The sequence below is a fragment of the Zeus faber genome, assembly GCF_960531495.2.
Source record: "Zeus faber genome assembly, chromosome: 2".
NCBI lineage: Eukaryota > Metazoa > Chordata > Actinopteri > Zeiformes > Zeidae > Zeus > Zeus faber.
Genome location: NC_137189.1, coordinates 52,644,903 through 52,666,633, shown reverse-complemented (window position 1 = coordinate 52,666,633; position 21,731 = coordinate 52,644,903). Strand labels below are relative to the sequence as shown.

Here is a 21,731-nt window from a genome sequence, read left to right as displayed (position 1 = left end):
TCCTTATGGAACATAACGTCAAGAGGAAAGGACAAACTGTCTTCCTGCCAAATCACCATACCACGGATCTTGTTTACACCCTACACACCCCCATTGAACAACATTTTTACACGCTTTATCAATTTCAAGAAAGCGTAATTCCTCTTGCCAGATCCAATCTGGCAAGAGGAATTACACAAAAAAATTCTCCATAGTGGTATAGTGCGTAAAGTTGACGACATCATCAAATCAATCTATGTCAAAAATAAGTGCAGAATAAAAATGGTCAAAAAAATAACAGATTCTTAAATGTCTACAAAGAGCAAACAACAAGGAAGTGAAATTGTTGCTCTATGCAGACGAACTGGTGCTGCTGTCACCCACAGAGCGGCATCTGGATCTGCTGGAGCAATACTGTCACAACTGGGCCCTAAAATCCTCAATAACGATGTTCCAGAAAAAGCCCAGATTACATTACATTAAGCAGGCGCTTTTATCCAAAGCGACTTACAATTGTTCAATCACAGACGGACGCAGCCTTCAGGAGCAATTAGGGGTTAAGTGTCTTGCTCAAGGACACTACGGCATGCTGGCAGGAGGAGCCTGGGATGGAACCAGCAACCTTTAGATCACTAGACCACCAGCTCTTCCGCCTGAGCTACCATCCCCATGACCTTACATGATTACCCTAGAAAACACCGCCCCTGACCACACCCTGTCCTATGATGACCTGGGCTCCAAATCAGTGCCTCTGGAAACTATGGTCTGGTTGTGAATGCACTAAAAGAGAAGGACTGTAGAAGCTGTTACACAATTAGGAGAACATTTCACCAAATTGACAAACCCATCAGAACCAATGCCGTGGTACCAATGTCCCTATAATATAAACTATAAGTAGTAAATATTTAATAGTATAATGGTACCAATATCCCTATATGTGGCACGGTGGCGCAGTGCATTGCACTGCTGCCTCACAGCAAGAAGGTCCTGGGTTCGATTCCCGCCTGGGGCGCTGTTAGCACCGTGCTCTGGCGGGGTATCTCCCAAATAGGAGCCTTTCTGTGTGGACTTTGCATGTTCTCCCCATGCTCACATGGGGTTTCCTCCACCTCACGTCAGTAAGGACCCCCACCAAAAACATGCACCCATCATTGTCTCACCAGCAATGGACATTTATCACCTGGTCCCCGGGCGCGTCCATGTATGCTGTGCCCCCGGAGGAAGGACAAGCCAGGATGGGTCAAAAGCAGAGAATCCATTTCACCGGCCACCATCAAAGCATGTGTTGTAGTGTTTTGCGTGATGAATAAAGACTGTTTCTGTTTCTCTTTCTATAATATGAACTATAAGTAGTAAATATTTGATAGTATAATTGTACCAATATCTGTCCTATTCCTCCATCGCACTGACGTGAGATGGAGGAAACCCCATGTGAGCACAGGGAGAACATGCAAACTCCACACAGAAAGGCTCCTATTTGGGAGATAACCCGCCGGAGCACGGTGCCAACAGCGCCCCAGGCAGGAATCCAACCCAGGACCTTGTTGCTGTGAGGCAGCAGTGCAATGCACTGTGCCACCTTGCCACAACATATAGGTAGTAAATATTTGATAGTATAATGGTACCAATATCCCTATTATACATATTAGTAGTAAAAAGTAGTAGTAAAGTAGTAAAAATCCACAACGACACTAGATGGGACAAGAATCCTATAGAGACCCTGCATGCTCAATTCTGCACAGGTGTATGGAACATACAAAGAAAAACAGCCACCAATGCATGCAAGCAGAATGAGGTCGATATCCCTTCATAATAAACTCTCAGAAAAGAACAATCACATTTTGGATGCATCTTAAATCAAGTCCCCAAGATACACTGCAATTTGAAGCACTGCAAAGCCAAAAAGTGAAGCCCAAAAAGAATCCCCTCAGTCAGCTGCTCATAAGACTGACCATCACAACCAACACCAACATGGTTCAATGTCAGAGCAGCACTGCTTGACCATCACATATCACAGTCAAGCAAAGAGTTTAAGAGACCAAAAAGGAACCATCCAAGCAAAACACTAAACAAACTTCATTGATATCTGACCTTAAAAGAGAAAATCCATTGTCACAATATCTCTTTTGTGTCAGAGATATGAAGTAGAGACAGATCTTGAGCAAGTACAGGCTCAGCGAGTACAGTCCACAAACAAGATATCACAAGACTCAAGACAAAGAAGGCGTGGTCAGTGGAGGACAGGTTTGGTCAGTGTGGGACAGGTGTGGTCAGTGTAGGACAGGTGTGGTCAGTGTAAGACAGGTGTGGTCAATGTAGAACAGTTGTGGTCAGTGTAGGACAGGTGTGGTCAGTGTAAGACAGGTGTTTTCAGTGTAGGACAGATGTGGTAGAGACAGAGATGCACTGTGATGGACAAAAGATGGCCCTGCTCCTCGGGGAGGGACGCCTGCTAGACACTTCATCATAGAGCCACCTGCCCTCTACATACTGATACTTTTTATTTATTATTGACTTACTTTTTACTTTTATTGTTATTATTAACAATCTTACTGTTGTTGTTGTTATTATGGGTTTAATGATACTGGTTGTCACTGTTATTACTGTTATTATTATGGGGTTGATCTGTTGTTATTGTATCTAATGTTGTTGTTGTTGTTGTTGTTGTTGTTGGTGTTGTTGTTGTTGTTGTTGTTGTTGTTGTTGTTGATGAGTGCTACCTGCCTTCTAGCCTTGGAAATACTGTTGTAATAACTGTCATCAAATAAAGATTAATTGAATTGAATTGAATTGAGAGAGAGAGAGAGAGGGATATATTTTTAATTGTTTTATTGAAAAAACATCGAAAATAAGTTATAATATAATATTAATATAATATTAATATAATATAATATTATTATTTTTTTAATTATAAGTTTGAAACAAATAGAGAAAGTGAGAAAATAACAGAATTGAATGTTAATGATAGAAGTAAAAATACATTCATAGTAACAATAGTGACAGCAATCCAAAATAAACAAATGGATAAAATAACAAGTATGAAAGGGGAACAGCTGTAATGAGTAAATATAAATAAATACATATATATCTAAATACAAACAAATAAATACTAATAAATACATAAAAATATATAAATACATACATTTAGAATAGAAAAAAATAAACTGTAAGAATAAATATATGTAACATAAATCAAATACAAAAATCAAATGTATGAAAAAGGTAAACTATAACAATAAAGAAAAACAAATAAATACAAAAAACAAAAAAAAAAAAAAAAGAATCAGGACTTGGACCCGCTTTCTGTTTGCTGTGTACCTGTGGCCCAAAATAGAGAACGGCTGTGAAAAAACCAACAGGACAGCAGCACGACAGTGTGAAAACAGGACAGCAGAACGACAGCATGAAGAAGGACAGCAGCACGACAGCAAGAGAGACGACAGCAGCACGACAGCATGGAGCAGGACAGCAGCACGACATCATGAAGCAGTACAGCAGAATGACAGCATGAAGCAGGACAGCGGAACGACAGCGGAACGACAGCATCGAGCAGGACAGCAGAACGACAGCATGAAGCAAGACAGCAGCACAACAGCATAAAGCAGGACAGCAGATCGACTGCATGAAGCAGGACAGAAGTACGACAGCATGAAGCAGGACAGTGGCACGACAGAATGAAGCAGGGTAGCAGAATGACAGCATGAAGCAGACAGCATGAAGCAGGACAGTAGATCGACAGCATGAAGCAGGACAGCAGCACGACAGCATGAAGCAGGACAGCAGAACTTGCATAGTTGATGGACATCATTGATGCTACCCTCCTCATGAACATGCATGAGTGCCTTGATTGGTCAGCAATGCATCACACACATATATGCTGTGGCGTCATGTTTATGTTTGGTTTTCTTTCTGACCGGGAAAAGCTGCTTCTAATTTCAGTTTCATGTTCATGTTGAAAGTTCAAACGGACAGTCCACAGAGAACCGGGGTTGACCCACCACTGGGACCGCAGCCTAGCTGTGACTCGGGTCAAGTGAGCTGCTGGCTGGGTGCTCCTGGTGCAACACCCTGCTGACCGGGCTGGAAGATCCAGGTCCAGCTTGTAAATAATTAGGAGAATATGTGGAGAAAACAGGATAAACAAGCACCATAATATCTAGACTAAGATGGCAGCTGGCAAGTTTGGCGTGGTGATGGAGTAATTAATTGATGGTATTGTTATAAACTTTTTAAACTCTAAATTTCTTGGCTCGAACAACAGTATAGAGAGGGATCTACAAATTACTTTCAACCATTACATTTTGTCTCAAGTAATGTTGCTTTTTTGGTATGGAAACAACACATTCCTGTATCCCTGCTGGTATCCGGCCAAGCGTGACTATAAACTCAAAGGCAGAAGCCAAGTCAACGGCAGTGATTTAATCATATCAATTTGCCTATTACTATCAGAGTATAAACATCAATACCCTGGACCAAAGTCTCGGGGTTACATGGTGGACAGTAGATCAGAACTGGGCCAAATTGAGGTGAACTGGGGTGAATGTTGGGAGAGCGCAAGGGGTGTTTGGCATACAAATGGAGACGCGTGATCTGGACTACGGCCCGGTAACATCTAGCCTTGATTCCATTTTATCCTCAAGAGGTCTTCAGATACTACATTTAAACATCAGGATCCTTCTTTCCAAGATGAGTAAGACTTGACTGCTGTGCACAAACAATAAGGTGGGACTTTTATGTTTGACAGAAACGTGGCTGGACAGTTCAGTTAAAGACGCTGAAGGGACCGCAATCGCAAAGGCCTGAGTGTGTGTCCATGTGCGATGGAGCATTAATCAGCTTAAATCAGAGAGTATGCTTGAATGATGACCACATTGAAGTCATACGGCTGGATATTTTATTAGCAAAATCAAGGCCTATTTTGATTGGTGCTTGCTAACGGCCAACAATCCAAATTGTATGCATTGTATCCATTGGATTGTCTGTCATCAAGACAATCCCAAGGGACGACAGAAACTGTCATCTCTTGGGATTGCACCAGTTGACTAAGAAGCCGAACAGAATTGTCACTTCCACTCAAACTGTGATTTTTGTGTCAGACAGGGCAAGGATCGCTAAAAGTGGGTGTGGCAGATCTGCCTGCCACTCGCCACCCAGGGCCCCCTATTCAGGGCCCTCTGGCACAGAGACACAGACGATGGGGTTGAGAAAACACAAGTTTATTGTAGAGAAGGGGGTTAGCTAGAATAAGCCCTGGCAGCAGATGGACATGTCATGACAAGGGCTTCTCTCCTGAGTGTGTGTGGGGATGGGGGTTTTACCTGTTGCTGGATAGACCAATCAACGAGCAACAGGTGTACAGCCACACTGATCCTGTGCCCAATAAGCTAGACCCAGGAGAAGTGTGGCTGCTCCAACCACACAATCCCCACACCACATACTTACAACAAAGTGAGGCTAGGGAGAATCTCTGGCCAAAGCCCCCCCCCCCCACCAAGCAGAGAACAAAAAGAAAAAATGCCTGGATTCTGAAACAGGTTTCCCATACCTAAAAATACAAACTCTGACACAGGGTCCCAATACCTTAATATAATAAAATAATGGACTCTGAAACACGGTTCCCATACCTCAAACCAACAAAAAAGTCCAACAAAATAGAACTGGTCCCCTTCCCAGGGACATGGTTCCCCAGAACAGCATGGTACACCGGCGACCCTCCCTTAGGGCGACAAAGTAGACTACCCCCTCCTCCCTTCGTGCGCCATCGGGCTGCTATGCTTGCTGGTGGAGGTATAGCCCGCTTGGGTGTTGCAGGGGCTGCTTGGAGGGGTGGCCTGGCTGCTGGGCTGCTGGATGTTCCCGGCTGCAGCTGCTGGGTGTAACAGCTAGCTGCAAGCCGTTACCCATTGTGGTTGCTGAAGCTGCTTCCGCCATACCACCTGGGGGATGCTGCTGCCAGTTGGAAGAGGGTTGGTGCCATTGATCCGCTGGTGGCTCCAGGGGATCTTCGGACGGCATATCTGTGTCCCTTTCCCATGCCACGTTTTCCCGTCCCTGTTCAGGTTCCATTGTGGCAGATCCACCTGCCACACACCACAGGAGTGGTGTTTTCAGGGTGCTCCAGCACAGAGACACAGACGATAGGTTTGAGAAGATACCAATTTATTGTAGAGAGTGCGTTAGGTGAAATAAGCCCCGTAGCAGATGAACATTGATACATTAATGATCTGAGATCAGTGTGTTCATGTGAGCTGTTTTTATGCAGACGATTCTGCGTTACTGGTCTCACATGAACCTATTTTAATAACCTCGGCTGTACTTTGGATGGTCATTTGTCAGGGAAAGGCCAGGCCCAAAAGCTGTTAAATAAGATCAATCAAAGAACAAGATTTTGGGCTAGAATTTCAAGTTTTTTATATCGGAGAGCAATGGTTACACTAGCTGGAGCGCTGATTCAAGCCCATTTCCATTATGCTTGCTGTGCATGGTACAATGGCATTACTTAGTTCCAAGTTCTTAAAATATGCTTCAGATTTCTTAAACCAAATTCCTGTGAGAACACACCTTGTAATCTCACATGTTGTTGAAGGTAGAGAAGCGGGGGTCTCGTATGTAATGGATCTCGTACATAGGGTTGTTCCGATGAACCTGAAAAACGACTTCACCTGTGTCAGGGATGTTCACGGTTATTCTACAAGGGTCAGCCCCACTCATTTTGTTCCCCCTCCATTTAAATGTCAACTAGGTAAGGAAATTTGTGTCTGTGGCAACAATACCTTGGAAAGGCTTAAATGAAAATAATTAACTCCAATGACTTCAAATCGATGCAGAATAAATGGCTGAAGGGGCAGTAAAAATCGGAAGTAATGTGGTAATGTTTGTTTGTTATCGATATGTGGTCTGGGTTAAGCAGCCACACCAGTTGTGGGTCAAGGTAATTGGGCCCGAGATTAGAGGTGGCTGTACGCCTCTTGCTCAGAGCAATCAACGAGAAATAGGTACTGAGCAGGAACTAACCCCTGTCCTAAAAGCCCAAAAGGCAGGCGGGTGTGGTGGCATCCTCAAAGAGATGCCTGAAGTCAGACATTCCTGTCGTTCCTCTTGGAATTATTCCGTTTGATTGTGGGCGTAGGTTACTTCCCTGATATCTGGAATCAGCGTCTCATCACGACCAATTTTAAAAATTGGAGATGAATTCGACCCAATTAACGAGCTAGGGGCCTAACCCTAACCCTGACCCAAACCCTAACCCTCACCTGGGTGGGTGGTCACCTAGGTGAGCGTTCACCTGGGGAAGGTGTCTGTAGCATCTTCAGCTCCAGAATCCTACACTGCCAAGTTGCTAGATTGTTTACACCCTACACCCCCTACTGGAAAAACACCTTCACCAAAACAACACTAATATTTGCCTGCTTCATATATTTAGACCCTAGAACATACCAACTGACTTCCACCCTAGAACATACCAACTGGCCTCCACCCTAAAACATACCAACTGGCCTCCACCTGAGAACATAGAAACTGGCCTCCAACCTAGAACATACCAACTGGCCTCCAATGTAGAACATATCATCTGCCCTCCAACCTATAACATACCAACTGGCTTCCACACTCGAACATACCAACTGACCTCCACCCTGGAACATACCAACTGGCCTCTACACTGGCCTCCAACCTAGAAAATACCAACTGGCCTCCAACCTAGAACATATCATCTGCCCTCCATCCTAGAACATATCATCTGCCTTCCATCGTAGAACATACCAACTGGCCTCCAACCTAGAACATATCATCTGGCCACCACCCTGGAATGTACCAACTGGCCTCCAACCTAGAATATACCAACTGGCCTCCACCCTAGAACATACGGACTGACCTCCACCCTGGAACATACCAACTGGCCTCCACCCTGAAATGTAACAACTGGCCGCCACCCTGAAACATACTAACTGGCCTCCACCCTGGAACATACTAACTGGCTTCCACCTTAGAATGTACCAACTGGCCTCCACCCTAGAATGTACCGACTGATCTCCATGCTGGAACATACCAACTAGCCTCCACCTTAGAACATACCAACTAGCCTCCACCCTAGAACATAACAACCTGCCTCCAACCTGGAACATACCAACTGGCCTCCACCATAGAACATACCAACTGACCTCCACCCTGGAACATACTGTGACAGTTTCTCCTACCACACACCACCCAAGTGGTGTTTTTAGGGACCTCCAGCAGACAGTACTACAGTAGCACTGTAGTAGCACTGTAGTAGTGCTGTAGCAGCACTGTAGTACTACTGTAGTAGCACTGTAGTAGCATTGTAGTAGTATTGTAGTGATACTGTAGTAGCACTGTGGTAGCAATGTAGTATTACTGTACAACAGTAATAGCAGCACTATGGTAGTATCGTAGTGGCACTGTAGTAGTACTGTAGTAGCACTGTAGTAGAACTGTAGTAGCACTGAAGTAGTACTGTAGTAGCACTGTAGTATTAGTGTAGTAGCACTGTAGTAGTACTGTAGTAGAACAGTAGTAGTACTGTAGTAGTACCAGTTCCTCCAGGTCTTCTATCCAATAAAACATTCACATGTGGCTCCACTGGTTTCAAGGTGTCATGATTGTCATGGAAGCCGTTCTCCTCTGGAGCAGGATGGGGCGGAGTCCTGTTGACACCAGAACTTTACCCAAAGGGACAAACAACGGCTTTATCGACTTTATATCAGCTCTGTCTCAAAAACAGCAACGCCTGCTTCTATGGTGACCGGGCCCTGCAGAGCCCCTCAGCCCACCTGTCCGGAGGCGAGTTCAGGAACCGCTCCTAGTTTGGACATTGTCGCTGATGCGTGCAGCTCTTCCCTGCGTCCTGTTGTTGTGTTGTTCTGCTCTGGTTCTGCTGTACTGTTGTATTGTTGTGTTGTTCTGCTCTGGTAGTGTTGTTGTGTTTTGTTGTTGTGTTGTTCTGCTCTAGTTGTGTTGTGCTGCTCTGCTCTGGTTGTGTTGTTGTGCTGTTTTGTTGTTGTGTTCTGTTGTTCTGCTCGCTGCATGTACCTGGATCCTCTGTATGTTGTGTCTTTTTAACCTTTCACCTCCACTGTGTTCTGAACTACTTCCCTGGTTCAATAAAAAAAGAAATAAAAATAAATCCGACCCGGTACAGACTCAGACAGGTGGAGGGACAGATGGGTAGACAGAGAGAGAGAGACAGGTAGAGACACAGACAGGTGGAGAGACAGAGAGGTAGAGAGAAAGACAGAGAGAGAGCGAGAGAGGTGTAGAGCAACAGAGACAGAGAGAAAGATGGAGAGACAGACAGGTAGAGTCCGAGAGAGACAGGTGTAGAGACAGACAGGTAGACAAAGAGAGAGAGATGGGTGAAGATAGAGACAGGTAAAGAGACAGGTGGAGAAAGAGACAGAGACAGGTAGCAAGAGAGAGAGGTAGAGAGAGAGACAGGTGGAGACAGAGAGAGAGAATGGTGGAGAGACAGACAGGTTGAGTCAGACAGAGAGACAGGTGGGGAGAGAGATTGATGCAGAATGAAGCGTTGCCACGGTAACAGCACAACGTTTAGAAAAATATTTATTCATTTCACTTTTGTTGAGTAAAACATTGAGAAGAGTTGGTTTTCAGGAGGAACTTCTGCTCTTCTGCTGGGGGCAGTGGCGCTCACGCCCCCTGGTGGCCCTGCGGGGAGGGGGCGTGGCCCGTGGGTAGGGCTGATCTGAGCTGCTGCTGCCTGGGCTGGGACCGGGATAAGATGGCCGCCGGCCAGACACTTGATTGCTCTGCAGAGAAGAAGTCTGAGTGTAGGGGGGGCTGGGGGTCCTGGAGGGGCCACAGCGAGAGGGACCCTGCTGGGGGGTCGGGGCCCCCTGCCGGGGGGGCGGGGTCCCCTGGGAACAGGGGTGGAAGTGGACATAGTGAGCACAACACTCAGGGCTATAATGGAGAGGCTCTGGCTGGGGGGCGCAGGAGCAGGAGGGGATGGGGTCTGTGCAACGCCGATCACCTCTCCTCTGATTGGCCGCCAGCGGCTCCAGCTCATAATGCTCCGCCTCCTTGGCGCTGCCATCCGGACGGTACTTCCCCTGGTGAGGGCCCCGGCAGCGGCCGGGCGGCGGGATCTGGCCGCAGGGCCCCTGGGGGCCCAGACAGCGGCACAGGCACTGGAAGAAGAAGGTGGCGAAGGCCCAGCTGACGCACATGATGAGCATCATAAAGGTGCCCAGCTGGCGGTATGCAAGCACTGTGGACGGCATCATCATGGCCCCCGCCACGAAGGTGGTTAGCGCTGCCATGGCAATGGCGGAGCCCATGCGACTTAGAGAAAACACCACCTTGCCCTCGCGGTCGGGCTCCGGCGCCAGGCGGTACGCCACGCCATAATGTACAGCGAAGTCCACCGACAGCCCGACGGCCACGGAGATGGTGACGGACTCCAGGACGTTGAGTTCCCAGCCGAGTAGCACCAGCGAGCCCACCGTCACAAATATAGTCCCGGCGATGGACAGGATGGCATACAGGCTGAGGACCACGTTCCAGGTGGTCAGCAGCATCACGCTGAAGGCCACACCCACAGACAGTGCCATGGCGACCAGCGTGCCGTCTGATAGGCTGTCCTGGAGGTCATAGAACTCCAGGTTGCTGATGAACCAACCATGGCTGAGACCTGCGGGAGCTGCGAGGAGCTCGGAGCAGATCCAGGAGTCCACCTGCGAGAGGGAACCACGAGTTAGGCACCGGCAGAAAAGAAGGAACTTTGCTGAGCAAAACATGCTAGCTGCACTAACTAACCTCGCGGTAGAAGTGGAACATCTTGTCATAGGCCAGCGTGAACAGGTAGGTGCTCTGGAACTCCAGGACGATGGCCCTGATGGTGTCGTTGATGTCAAAACGAGGTCCGGGCGTCTTGCTGTCCAGGTGGTAGACGGTGCTCCGGTCCAGCTCCATGATGGCTCTCTTGATGCACAGCTCGAACACATCCTGTCTGTAGGGGAAGGTGGACTGGCTGCAGCAGGGGTATACCACCGACGCCTCCTCGCAGTCCTGGTTCTCCATCCACTGTGAAAGAAGGTGCAGCAGATTAGAGCCTCCAGAGGCTGCTCTGCACCAGGCCTGGTTCAGTCAGGTAACTAGTCAGTTCCTAGTCTGTCTGCGAGCTCCTAAACTGTCTCCGCTCTCCTAGCCTGACTGCTAGCTCCTAGAAAGTCTCCTAGCTCCTAGCCTGTCTGCTAGCTCCTAGCCTGTCTTCTAGCTCCTAGACTGTCTCCTCGACAGTCTCCTAGCTCCTAGACATTCTCCTAGCTCCTAGTCTGTCTGCTAGCTCCTAGACTGTCTCTGAGCTCCTAGCCTGATTGCTAGCTCCTAGAAAGTCTCCTAGCTCCTAGCCTGTCTGCTAGCTCCTAGCCTGTCTGCTAGCTCCTAGCCTGTCTTCTAACTCCTAGACTGTCTCCACGACAGTCTCCTAGCTCCAAGACATTCTCCTAGCTCCTAGTCTGTCTGCTAGCTCCTAGTCCGTCTGCTAGCTCTTAGCCTGTCTTCTAGCTCCTAGACTGTCTCCTAGACAGTCTCCTAGATCCTAGACAGTCTGCCTCAGTAGGACGAGCTGAACACGCCCCTCAGTGAGACGAGTTGAATCAATCTAGTGTTACAATGAGTTCATATTCATTTGCCAAAGAAAGGTCAGACTGTTGCTACAGGACCACGGCTCCTTCATCGAATTGTCACTGGCGCATGACGCAGACCAACGTGGCTGTTTGTTGTTGTCACACTAGTTTTTTGAAGGACTTCCTGCTGATTCCAGCTCTGTCGCCATGGAGACACAAACCGGCAAGTCAGCCTGACTCGGCTTGGCATTGATCAATTACGCGGGAGAGGAGGCGTGAATTTGGGCGGACCCTTATAAAAATATAATGTGTTTCTTAATCAACCATCACTTTTCATGACTCTCCACCCTGCACAACGGTTGAGCTTCTCACCTGCTTGAAGGTCTCGATGAAGCAGCTGGTGAAGTCCTGCTCCTCAGACTGGAACACAAAGCTCTGGTTCCTCAGCTTCTGGCAGAAGTTCAGGATCCAGAGCTGAGATGCAGGGCTGGCGATGTTGAAGCTGGTGTCCAGGATCAGCTGGCCCTTGTTCTTGGGATTCAGCGGGTCTCCGTTGTCCACGGGTCGCACGCCCCAAATGATGGTGATGGGCATGTGGAGGTCCTCTCCGTTCTGTACCCTCTCAAACATGAAGAGCTTCTTGTACTCAGCGTCGTAACGTTCAAAGGGATGCGAGGCACGGAACACCTGGAACTCGGCCAGTTCCAGCGACGGGAGCTTCATCTTGGGGTCCACACAGACTACATAGGCGCCGCAGATGGTCAGCCCCAGGAAGCAGAAGAGCCAGACGTAGCGCAGCTTGATGACCACGCAGGGCAGAACCTTCTGGAAGAAGATCCTGGAGGCATCGGATGCGCACATCAGACACCGACTGACCTTGTACAAGAGTCCGGCCCAGTGCCCCCTCGGCTGGCAGACGGCGGGCCCGGGCCGGGGCAGCAGACCGGGCAGGTAACGCTCATGCAGGACCACCACGGCGGGCAGCCAGGTCACCATCAGGACGTAGTTCACCAAGATGGCCGTGCCGGCGTACACACCGAAACAGCGGATGGCAGTGATGTTGCTAACGTAGTTGGCGTAGAAGGCGGCGGCAGTAGTGAAGCTGGTGACAAACATGGAGAGCGCAGCGTGCTGCAGGGCCACGCCCACTGTCTCGGCCAGCTCGGCCTGTGGCTTGTCCAGCTTGGTGTAGTTCCACACGTCGCACAGCACGAAGGCGTCGTCGGCTCCGATGCCGACCAGGATGATGAGCGCCGTGAGGTTCATGAAGGGGAAGAAATGGAAGCTGAAGACCAGCCGGTACAGGAAGTAGGACACAATGAGCGAGCTGATGATGGCAATAACGGTCATCAGTGTGATGAAGACCGAGCGCGTGTATACGCACATCACCAGCAGTACGATCACTATGGCGATGGCGGGGTACACTGTGTCGGTCAGCAGGTACTCCTGGAACAGGCTGTGTTTGATGCCGAACTCAATGCCTGTCACCGTGGTGACTCCGTCCGAGGCGTTCCAGTTCTCAAAGTTATCCAGGTAGATGCTCATCATGGACTCGCCCTTTTCGGTGGGTGAGAACAGCATGCTGTGGCGCAAAGCGGGGGGTGGGGCCTCGGAGCCACGGGTGCTCAGGAAGTCCTTGTCCACCAGGAAGTGTAGGATCTGGTACACAGCGTTGTACTTGGTGCACTTCCTGGGTACATTGGCGCATTTGAGCTGGTCCTTGCGGCGGGCAGCAGCGTCCCAGCAGTCCGGGCCCAAGGTCCCATTGTGGTAGAACCGGGAGCAGGACCGGACCACCTTGAGGGTGTGGGTCACGTCCCGCTCCGTGATCTTCTGGCAGGAAGACCGGTTGGCGAGGACCGCAATGTAGTTCCCAAGAGTCCAGCTGGGACAGCAGGATGCATCGCTGGTTCGCTGGCACAGGGTCCAGTACAGGGGGTGCGACCGGACCTGGGGGAGGGGTCAAAGGGTTCAGACAGGCAGACAGATAGGTAGGCTGGCAGCTAGACAGACATACAGGCAGACAGACGGACAGGCAGACAGAAAAACAGACAGACAGGCGGAAAGAAAGACAGACAGACAGACAGGTAGGCAGGCAGGCTGGCAGACAGGTAGGCAGGCAGGCTTACAGACAGACAGACAGACAGCCAGACAGACAGCCAGACAGACAGACAGACAGACAGTCAGACAGACAGACCGACAGACAGACTCACTCTGCTGGTGTCCAGGCTGCACATGGACTTTATGGCCTGAATGTTCCACAGAGTTTTTCCATCTGCAGAAGTGAAAACCAACCTGGAATACCTGTCCCCTGAAGGAGACACACGGTTACCATGGCAACTGCACTCTCATCGTACTGCATGCTATGCTGTATGTGTATACACTGTATACTTGTCACCTGGAGGAGACACACGGTTACCATGGCAACTGCACCCTCAGCACACTGAGGTTGTATAGTAATCTGAAGGTTGCCGGTTCGATCGCGGGCTCCTCCTGCTAACGTGCTGAAGTGTGTGTGTTTGCATGCATGCGTGTGTATGTGCGTGTGTACCTGGCACATCACAGAAGAAGGAGTCTTTACTGAAGTCCCACTCAGCCTGACGTCTATCTCTGTCCCCGTCCGTCCACCTGTCTTCCTGCCGGCTGCACACACCAGCAACAATTACTTTATGTATCTAGAAACTAGGAGTATCCAGTTACTTTGAATATCCAGTTACTAGGACTTTCCAGTTAATAGAACTATTCAGTTACTATGAGTATCCAGTTACTATGAATATCCAGTTACTAGGACTATCCAGTTACTAGAACTATTCAGTTAGTATAACTATTCAGTTACTAGCAGTATCCAGTTACTATAAATATCCAGTTACTAGGACTATCCAGTTACTAGAACTATTGAGTTACTCGGACTGTCAAGTTAGTATAAATATCCAGTTTCTACGATTAGCCAGTTACTAGGAGTCTCCAGTTAATATGAATATCCAGTTGCTAGGAGTATCCAGTTACTATGAATAACCAGTTACTAGGACTATCCAGTTACTAGAACCATCCGGTTACTAGAACAATTCAGTTACTAGGAGTATCCAGTTACTAGAACCATCCAGTTACTAGAACTATTCAGTTACTAGGAATATCCAGTTACTAGGAGTATCCAGTTACTAGGAAAATATAGTTTCAAGGGGTAGTTGTGTGTAGTTACTAGTTGTTTTTCAAGGGGTAGTTGTCTGTAGTTACTAGTTACTTTTTGGCCTGCTCATCAGCATATTTGAAAGGGTAGTTTGCCAGCGTTGCCTTGTATCCTGTGTTCTTCACCATGTTGCTCCATGTGACCAGACGCTGACCGATGGTGGTTCCACGAGGCTCGAAGCCCTGAGGAGCGAGGATCATCTGCTGGTTACACACTGAGACGGCTTTACAACTAGAACCTAACTACCCTAGTACCTAACTAACCCAGTACCCAACCTAATTCTAGTACCTAACTACCCTAGAACCTAACCTAACTAACCCAGTACCCAACCTAATTCTAGTACCTAACTACCCTAGAACCTAATCTAACTACCCCAGTACCTAATTACCCCATTACCTAACTACCCCAGTACCTAACCTAACTACCCTAGTACCTAACTACCCTAGTAACTAACTACCCTAGTACCTAACCTAGCTACCCTAGTACCTAATCCAAATACCCTAGTACCTTACTATCCGAGTACAAAACCTAACTACTCTAGTACCTAACTAACCTCGTACCTAACCTAACTATCCCAGTACCCAAATACCCTAGTACCTAACTAACTACCCTAGTACCTAACCTAAATAACCAAGTACCTAACCTAACTACCTTAATACCTAACTAGTATCTAACTACCCAAGTACCTAACTACCCTAGTAACTCACTACCCTAGTACCTAACATAACTACCCTAGTACCTAACCTAAATAACCTGGACCTAACCTAAGTACCCTAGTACCTAACTAAATACCCTAATACCTAACCTAACTACCTTAGTACCTAACCTAACTACCCTAGTACCTAACCTAACTAATAACCCCAGGGTCAGGGTCTCTGAAGGAGGCGGTCAGGCTGCACATTGTTGTGGTTAATTAGTAACCTGTTATGGTTAAATTATTTACCCCACATGAAAAACCCACTTTATGTTATACTAAATCCGATGCGATAAAAACCAAATTGAGTGAATAAAAAAACCCTTAAAAAATTACCTTTAAAATCGAATGCACCTTGAGGCCAGCAGATGGCACTAAAATCTAGTACATCCTATAACCAGTAGAGGATGCCAAAACCTTCCATAATACAGAAAGATTGAAATATTATCTCCCAAGGTCAGATACGACGCAGCCGAGATTGGAAAGTCAGCAAAGTCAACTTTCTGTTTTTTCTTGGGAAGTCAGCTGCACTGGAAAATTACAAGCGAAGCCTTCTCCCATGAGAGGAGAGGTGTTCAACTATGAAGGCTGCAATTGGTTGGCTGGGAAGTGACATCAGAGGATGAGTAAACAAAGGATAACAACAGCGATTGACTCAAAATAGGATTTTGATTATTTTATGACACAAAAAGAAGCAAGATATGTAAATGAGCAAAAGCCTCACCACGACTATGAAGCGGCGAGTACAACCAGAGAGAAGCAGTTGTTTTGCGAATCCTGCTCAGAGTTTGTTGTTGTGTTTATTTTTCCAATACACAATTAACGTGATTGCCTCAGATTTTGTTTTGTTCCAGTGCTTTTTTTTCCAATTTTTTTCAAGCCAGAAAATGATAAAAAACGTTGTGCAGAGATCCAGGCCCCGGCCTTAATCTTCTTTGTCCATGACAACATCATCCTGCTAGTTAGACATAGATGGGTTTATAACTAGTATGTCTAGTTGTATAACTAGTATGATTAGTTTATAACTGATATGTCTAGTTGTATAACTTGTATGGTTAGTTTCTAACTAGTATGCCTAATTTTACAACTAGTGTGACTAGTTTTAGAACTAGTATGAATCGTTTTATAACTAGCATGACTAGTTTATAACTAGTATGACTACTTTTGGTCTAGTAGACATGAGGGGGGGTCATTACCAACAACCAGCCTCATAATTTAGAAACAACTGAGCGCGGCATCTTTCTGAAATTGAATCCCATGTGTTGGTGCTTATTGATTATTTGTGATGAGTATGTATACACTGCATACTATATTGTATATGTGTACACTGTATATTATACTTTATGTATTCACTGTAAACTGTACGATATATGTATATATACATAGTATATATATATATATACACATATATACTCACCAGCAGGGGGTCAGAGAAGTCCGGCAGCTCTGGAACCAGGACGCCCACGAGCGCACACACCACGATGAGCAGCGTGCACACGCCCAGAACCACCACTGGCCAATCAGCGATCAGCTCTGCATAGCTGCAAGGAGACAGGCCTGTTAGCCTCTGTTAGCTTCTGTTAGCTTCTGTTAGCATCTGTTAGCCTCTGTTAGCTTCTGTTAGCCTCTGTTAGGCTCTGTTAGCTTCTGTTGGCATCTGTTGGCTTTTGTTAGCCTCGGTTAATCTCTGTTAGCCTCTGTCAGCTTCTGTTAGCCTCTGTTATCATCTGTTGGCTTCTGCTAGCATCTGTTCGCTTATGTTAGCTTCTTCTCTGTTAGCTTCTGTTAGTAAGAAGAATGAAGAACATGTTTGTGTTTCTCACCTTTTGGGGAAATGGAACGATCTGGGAGGGCTGAAAGAGAGGGTGAGAGAGAGACAGGGAGGGGAGGGAAAGAAAGAGAGAGAGAATGAGAGAAAGAGAGAGAGACGGAGAGAGAAAGAAAGAGAGATTAACATGCGTCTATGTCCAGATGTAAACACATAATGATCCTCTCAGTCAAACCAGATGGAGAAGAAGAAGAAGAAGAAGAAGAAGAAGAAGAAGAAGAAGAAGAAGAAGAAGAAGAAGAGAGACACTTTTTGACTTTTTAAGTTTCCATTTTTACATGTATCAGCAGCGAAATCTAGATCATGAAGGAGATAAACAACTAAAAAGATAGATGAAACCAGAGGAAAATCTAAGTTTCCAAACTTAGCGTAGGTTTAAGGTTTAAACTTGAGGTTTAAACTCAAACTCCACCCTGAAACGGGCTGAGAGCAGAACATCATCACCTGGGCCGGATCCACTGACCCCTGACCCACAGCGTTCTTCCTTCTTTTCCAAACACTGAAACAGTGTTTACCAGGACATGGACATCCCACCCCTGTGCTGTGATCCAGATGCCACACCCCACCCTGTGCGGGGATCCAGGTGCAAACATCCTACCCCTGTGCTGGGATCCAGGTGCCACATTGCCACATCCCACCCCTGTACTAGGATCCAGATGCCACATCCCACCCCTACTGGAGGTCGCCCATCTGTTTGTCAACAGGGGGCTTGTACAGAGATTGCCAGCGTCCATTAGGGGAAGCTCCTGGGCCAAAGAACTGGGTCCACTTCGACACTCAAACTCCCCCGGCTTGGGTGTAGCAAAAGACAGTAGGCTGTTCTGTGCCTCCTCCCACTGCACAGCAGGAGAGACCATGAGTAAAGGACATACATACTCACTCATCATCCCATTGATCAGAGAGTATTGTTCTCCATAAAAGCTCTGGAGGGCACTGGCAGGGAAGCACAGACTTTATCCACTAACCTGTGCAGCAGTCTGGAGGATCTGTTGCCCGTTTGTCTTCATAAGCTGCTCCACGGATGTCTTCACCTGATGACCCAACTTGACACACCCAGCACTGTGCAAGCTGGAGTGCAGGCTGGAGGAGGAGAGGAGCCCAGAGTCCAGCAGAGGGTTCCCAAACAAAGGCTCCTCAAACAGCCACATCCCAGGTGTAATTGTGATGTTGTCATGTGGATCTTATAAACCTGCCATGACTGCAGCACTGACTGATAGAAGGGAGTCATCCCCATTAAGTCTATTTCCTCAGTTTGTCGCAGGAACAGCTGCTTGTCATAAGAATGGCGCCCCACTCGCCTCAGAAGCATCTTTGCTGTGTCCAGCCAAGTCCAGTTGGCTAGGAGTTGGACTCCAGTCCAAAACAGTACAGCAGTCTCTGCATAGTCTGGAGGTGGAAAACCTTCGTCCCTCTCTTATCCCACCTCAGGCCCCCTGGTAAACTGGGAATTGTCTTCCCCTCCCACTATCCCACCTGCAAGGCCTCACTTTTTCCCACTTTACCTGAGCAGAGGCCTTGGCGGGCCAGAGGTGGTCTCTGTGGTAGACCAGGTAGGGAGAGCCGAGTATTCCTTAAAATATTTTTCAGGATTATTTAAGGTACTTTAGGTTCTATAGCAAGGGAGTAAAGTTGTCCAGAGATGGGACAGCCCTGTCTGAATAGAAAGTGGACGACTCAACCCCCCGCCCACCTTGATCATGCAGGACGCTCCTTTTTAAAGAAGCTCTACATGCTCAAAAAAAAGTTGAGGAAAAATCAAAAAGCCTTTAAGGTTGAAAATAAAAACCCATGGTCCACACGGTCAAAAGCTTTCTCTTTATCAAGAGATAAAATACCAACATCAATGTTATTAAAATTATGCAGGTCAAACAAATCTCTCATTAAAAACAAATTGTCCTTAATAGATTTGCCTGGTACGCAATAAGACTAGTCTTTAAAAATCCACAAATCTAAAACTCCTTTCGGCCTATTGGCCAGAACTTTGGACAAAGCTTCATAGTCTGTGCAGAGCAGTGCAACGGGTCTCCAGTTTTTGAGTAAAGAAAAGTCTCCTTTCTTGGGAAGGAGAGAGAGGGCTGCCCGCCGAGAGGAGACTGGTAGTACACCAGTCCGCACAGACTCCAGCAGCACCTGGTGGAGATCTTCTCCTTTCAGGTTCCAGAAATGTTTGTAGAGCTCTGGAGGCATACCGTGTATTCCTGGACTGCACCCAGACACGAGCCGGTCCACAGCAGGGTTGAGCTCCTCCATTCCGATGGCAGTGTCCAAAACGTCCTGCTCCCCGACCTCCAGTTGAGGCAGCCCCTGAAGAAGCTCGGCAGCACACTCTCCATCACAGTCCTCCGCCCTGTAGATGGTGGTGTAGAAGGCCACCGCATGCTTCCTTATCTCCACTGGGCTTGTGGTCACCCTGCCATCCGGAAGACGGAGACAGGCCATCTATCTAGACTGCTGAACAGCCTTCTCCAGGTTGAAGTAGTAGGAGCTGGGGGCGTCTATATCCCTGATGCTTAGGTAGCGAGCCCTGACCATGGCTCCCTTCACTCTCTCCTGGAGGAAAGTGCTCAGCTCCTGCCTCTTCTCCTGCAGCCTCCCACCAGCAGGGGTGCTGCCACTGAGGAGGCTACTCTCAATATCTCTTATCTCCAGCTCCAGTGTTTTTATGGCTTCCTTAGCCATGCTGGTGGAGTGAGCACAGTGCCATTGGCACAAGACACGGATTTGTGCTTTCTCAACCTTCCACCACTGACTCAAGGAGCTAAAATCCTCCTTTCTACTCTGCCAGGTTTCCCAGAAAGAATTAAAATATTGCTAAAAGTGCCATCCTGCAGCAGCTTTACATTACAATGCCAATAAGAAAAGTGTTGCTAGGTGAGACGCATAGATCCAGAGAGAAACAAGGGGATGATCTGTGAAACCTACAGGGTGAATGGAACCGTTCAGTAACTGGAACAGAGTGTGTGTGATATGTAAAGTCTGTCCAGCCAAGCTCCACCGACCCCACCGTCTGAAACCTCCCCCCATGTGTACTGTCTGTCTGTAGCATGTTTTGTTTGTGTCCATGAGGTCAAGCTGAGCTGTTGGTTCAGACTGACAGGTGGAAGAAACTCTGTGTGGTTCCTCACTGGTCCTATCCAGACAAAAGTCCAATGTACAGTTCCAGTCCCCACCCATGTCAATGTAGTCACTCTGATCCCCCCGCTGCAACAAAGAAACAAAGAAAATAAATCAACTTCCTCAAAGTCACTATCACACACCCACTCCCAGCCTGCACAGCGAGAGAGAGAGGGAGAGGAAGGAGAAGAAGAAGAAAAAGAAGCAAGAGAAGAAGAAGAAGATAAGGTTCCCTTTGAAGAAGATGTGTTCCAAACCAGGAAGTGGTCTTCCAAAGGGGCGGTCCTACCTGGAGGGGCGGAGGCGCTCCTGCCACAGCCGCTGGTGGTGGAGGCACAGGGCGGGGCGGGTGGAGGCCAGGATGCAGCAGGGGGGGCTCTGGAGGCGGGGTCCGTCTGGGGGGACACAGGGACACCGAGAGGAGTGGCAGCAGGTTGGAGGGAGCTGGGGGGAGGAGTCTGAAGCAGCTGGGGGCGGAGACGAAGAAGGGAGGGCAGGGTCTGTAGCAGCCGGGGGTGGGGACAACAAGGGGTGGGCGGGGTCTGCAGCAGCTTGGGGCAGGGACAGGGGTAAGGCGGGGTCTCTAGCAGCTGTGAGCTGGGACGTGGAGGGGAGGGTGGAGTCTGTAGCAGCTGGGGGTGGAGACGTGGAGGGGAGGGCGGAGTCATCGGGGTCTGTCGCAGCTGGGGGTGGGGATGTGGAGGGGAGGGCGGAGTCAGTAGCAGCTGGGGGTGGGGACATTGAGGGTAGGGCGGAGTCTGTAGCAGATGGGGGCGGAGATGTGGAGGGTAGGGCTGGGTCTCTAGCAGCTGGGGGCGGGGATGTAGAGGGTAGGGCGGGGTCTGTAGCAGCTGGGGGCAGGATGGAGGAGGGGAGAGTGGAGTCTGCAGCAGCTGGGGGCGGGAAGGAGGAGGGGAGGGTGGAGTCTGCAGCAGCTGGGGGCGAGGACAAAGAGGGGAGGGCAGAGTCTGCAGCAGTTGGGGGCAGGGACGAGGATAAGAGGGTGGGCTCTGTTGCAGCTGGGAGCGGAGTCGATGATGAGGAGGCAGGACGAAGGCTTCTGATGAAGCCGTTGCGTGCGACCAGCCGCCCGTTCCCCCGGTGCTCCTGTTGCATCATGAGATGCGGGGGCTCTTCGGGGAGGGCGTTTCCATGGGGACTGGAGGGAAGCTGCCGTCTGCTGGAGCCAGATAGACTCAGAGCCATGATGCTCCACTGCCCCCTGCTGGAGGGTAGCTGCACTGCAGGAAAAGAAGAACAACAGCATGATGTCACTTCCTGAAAAGAGGATAAACACAAAGCAGCAGCAGTGTGTACTAGTAC

At 48.4% G+C, this 21,731-nt stretch overlaps 1 protein-coding gene across 1 annotated transcript; it reads right to left on the bottom strand.

Annotated features, from left to right (window-relative positions):
* Positions 1-9,603: 9,603 nt before the first annotated feature.
* On the bottom strand, positions 9,604-21,524 carry disp1 (dispatched homolog 1; the record flags this gene model as incomplete). The annotated part of the gene is made up of 9 exons (XM_080023984.1): positions 9,604-10,691; positions 10,774-11,040; positions 11,958-13,535; positions 13,799-13,896; positions 14,137-14,228; positions 14,827-14,954; positions 16,884-17,007; positions 17,290-17,319; positions 20,698-21,524. The coding sequence occupies 9 exons, from the start codon at positions 21,522-21,524 to the stop codon at positions 9,606-9,608; spliced, it is 4,230 nt and encodes a 1,409-aa protein (XP_079880110.1). The 3' UTR covers positions 9,604-9,605.
* Between the last annotated feature and the right edge of the window lie 207 nt (positions 21,525-21,731).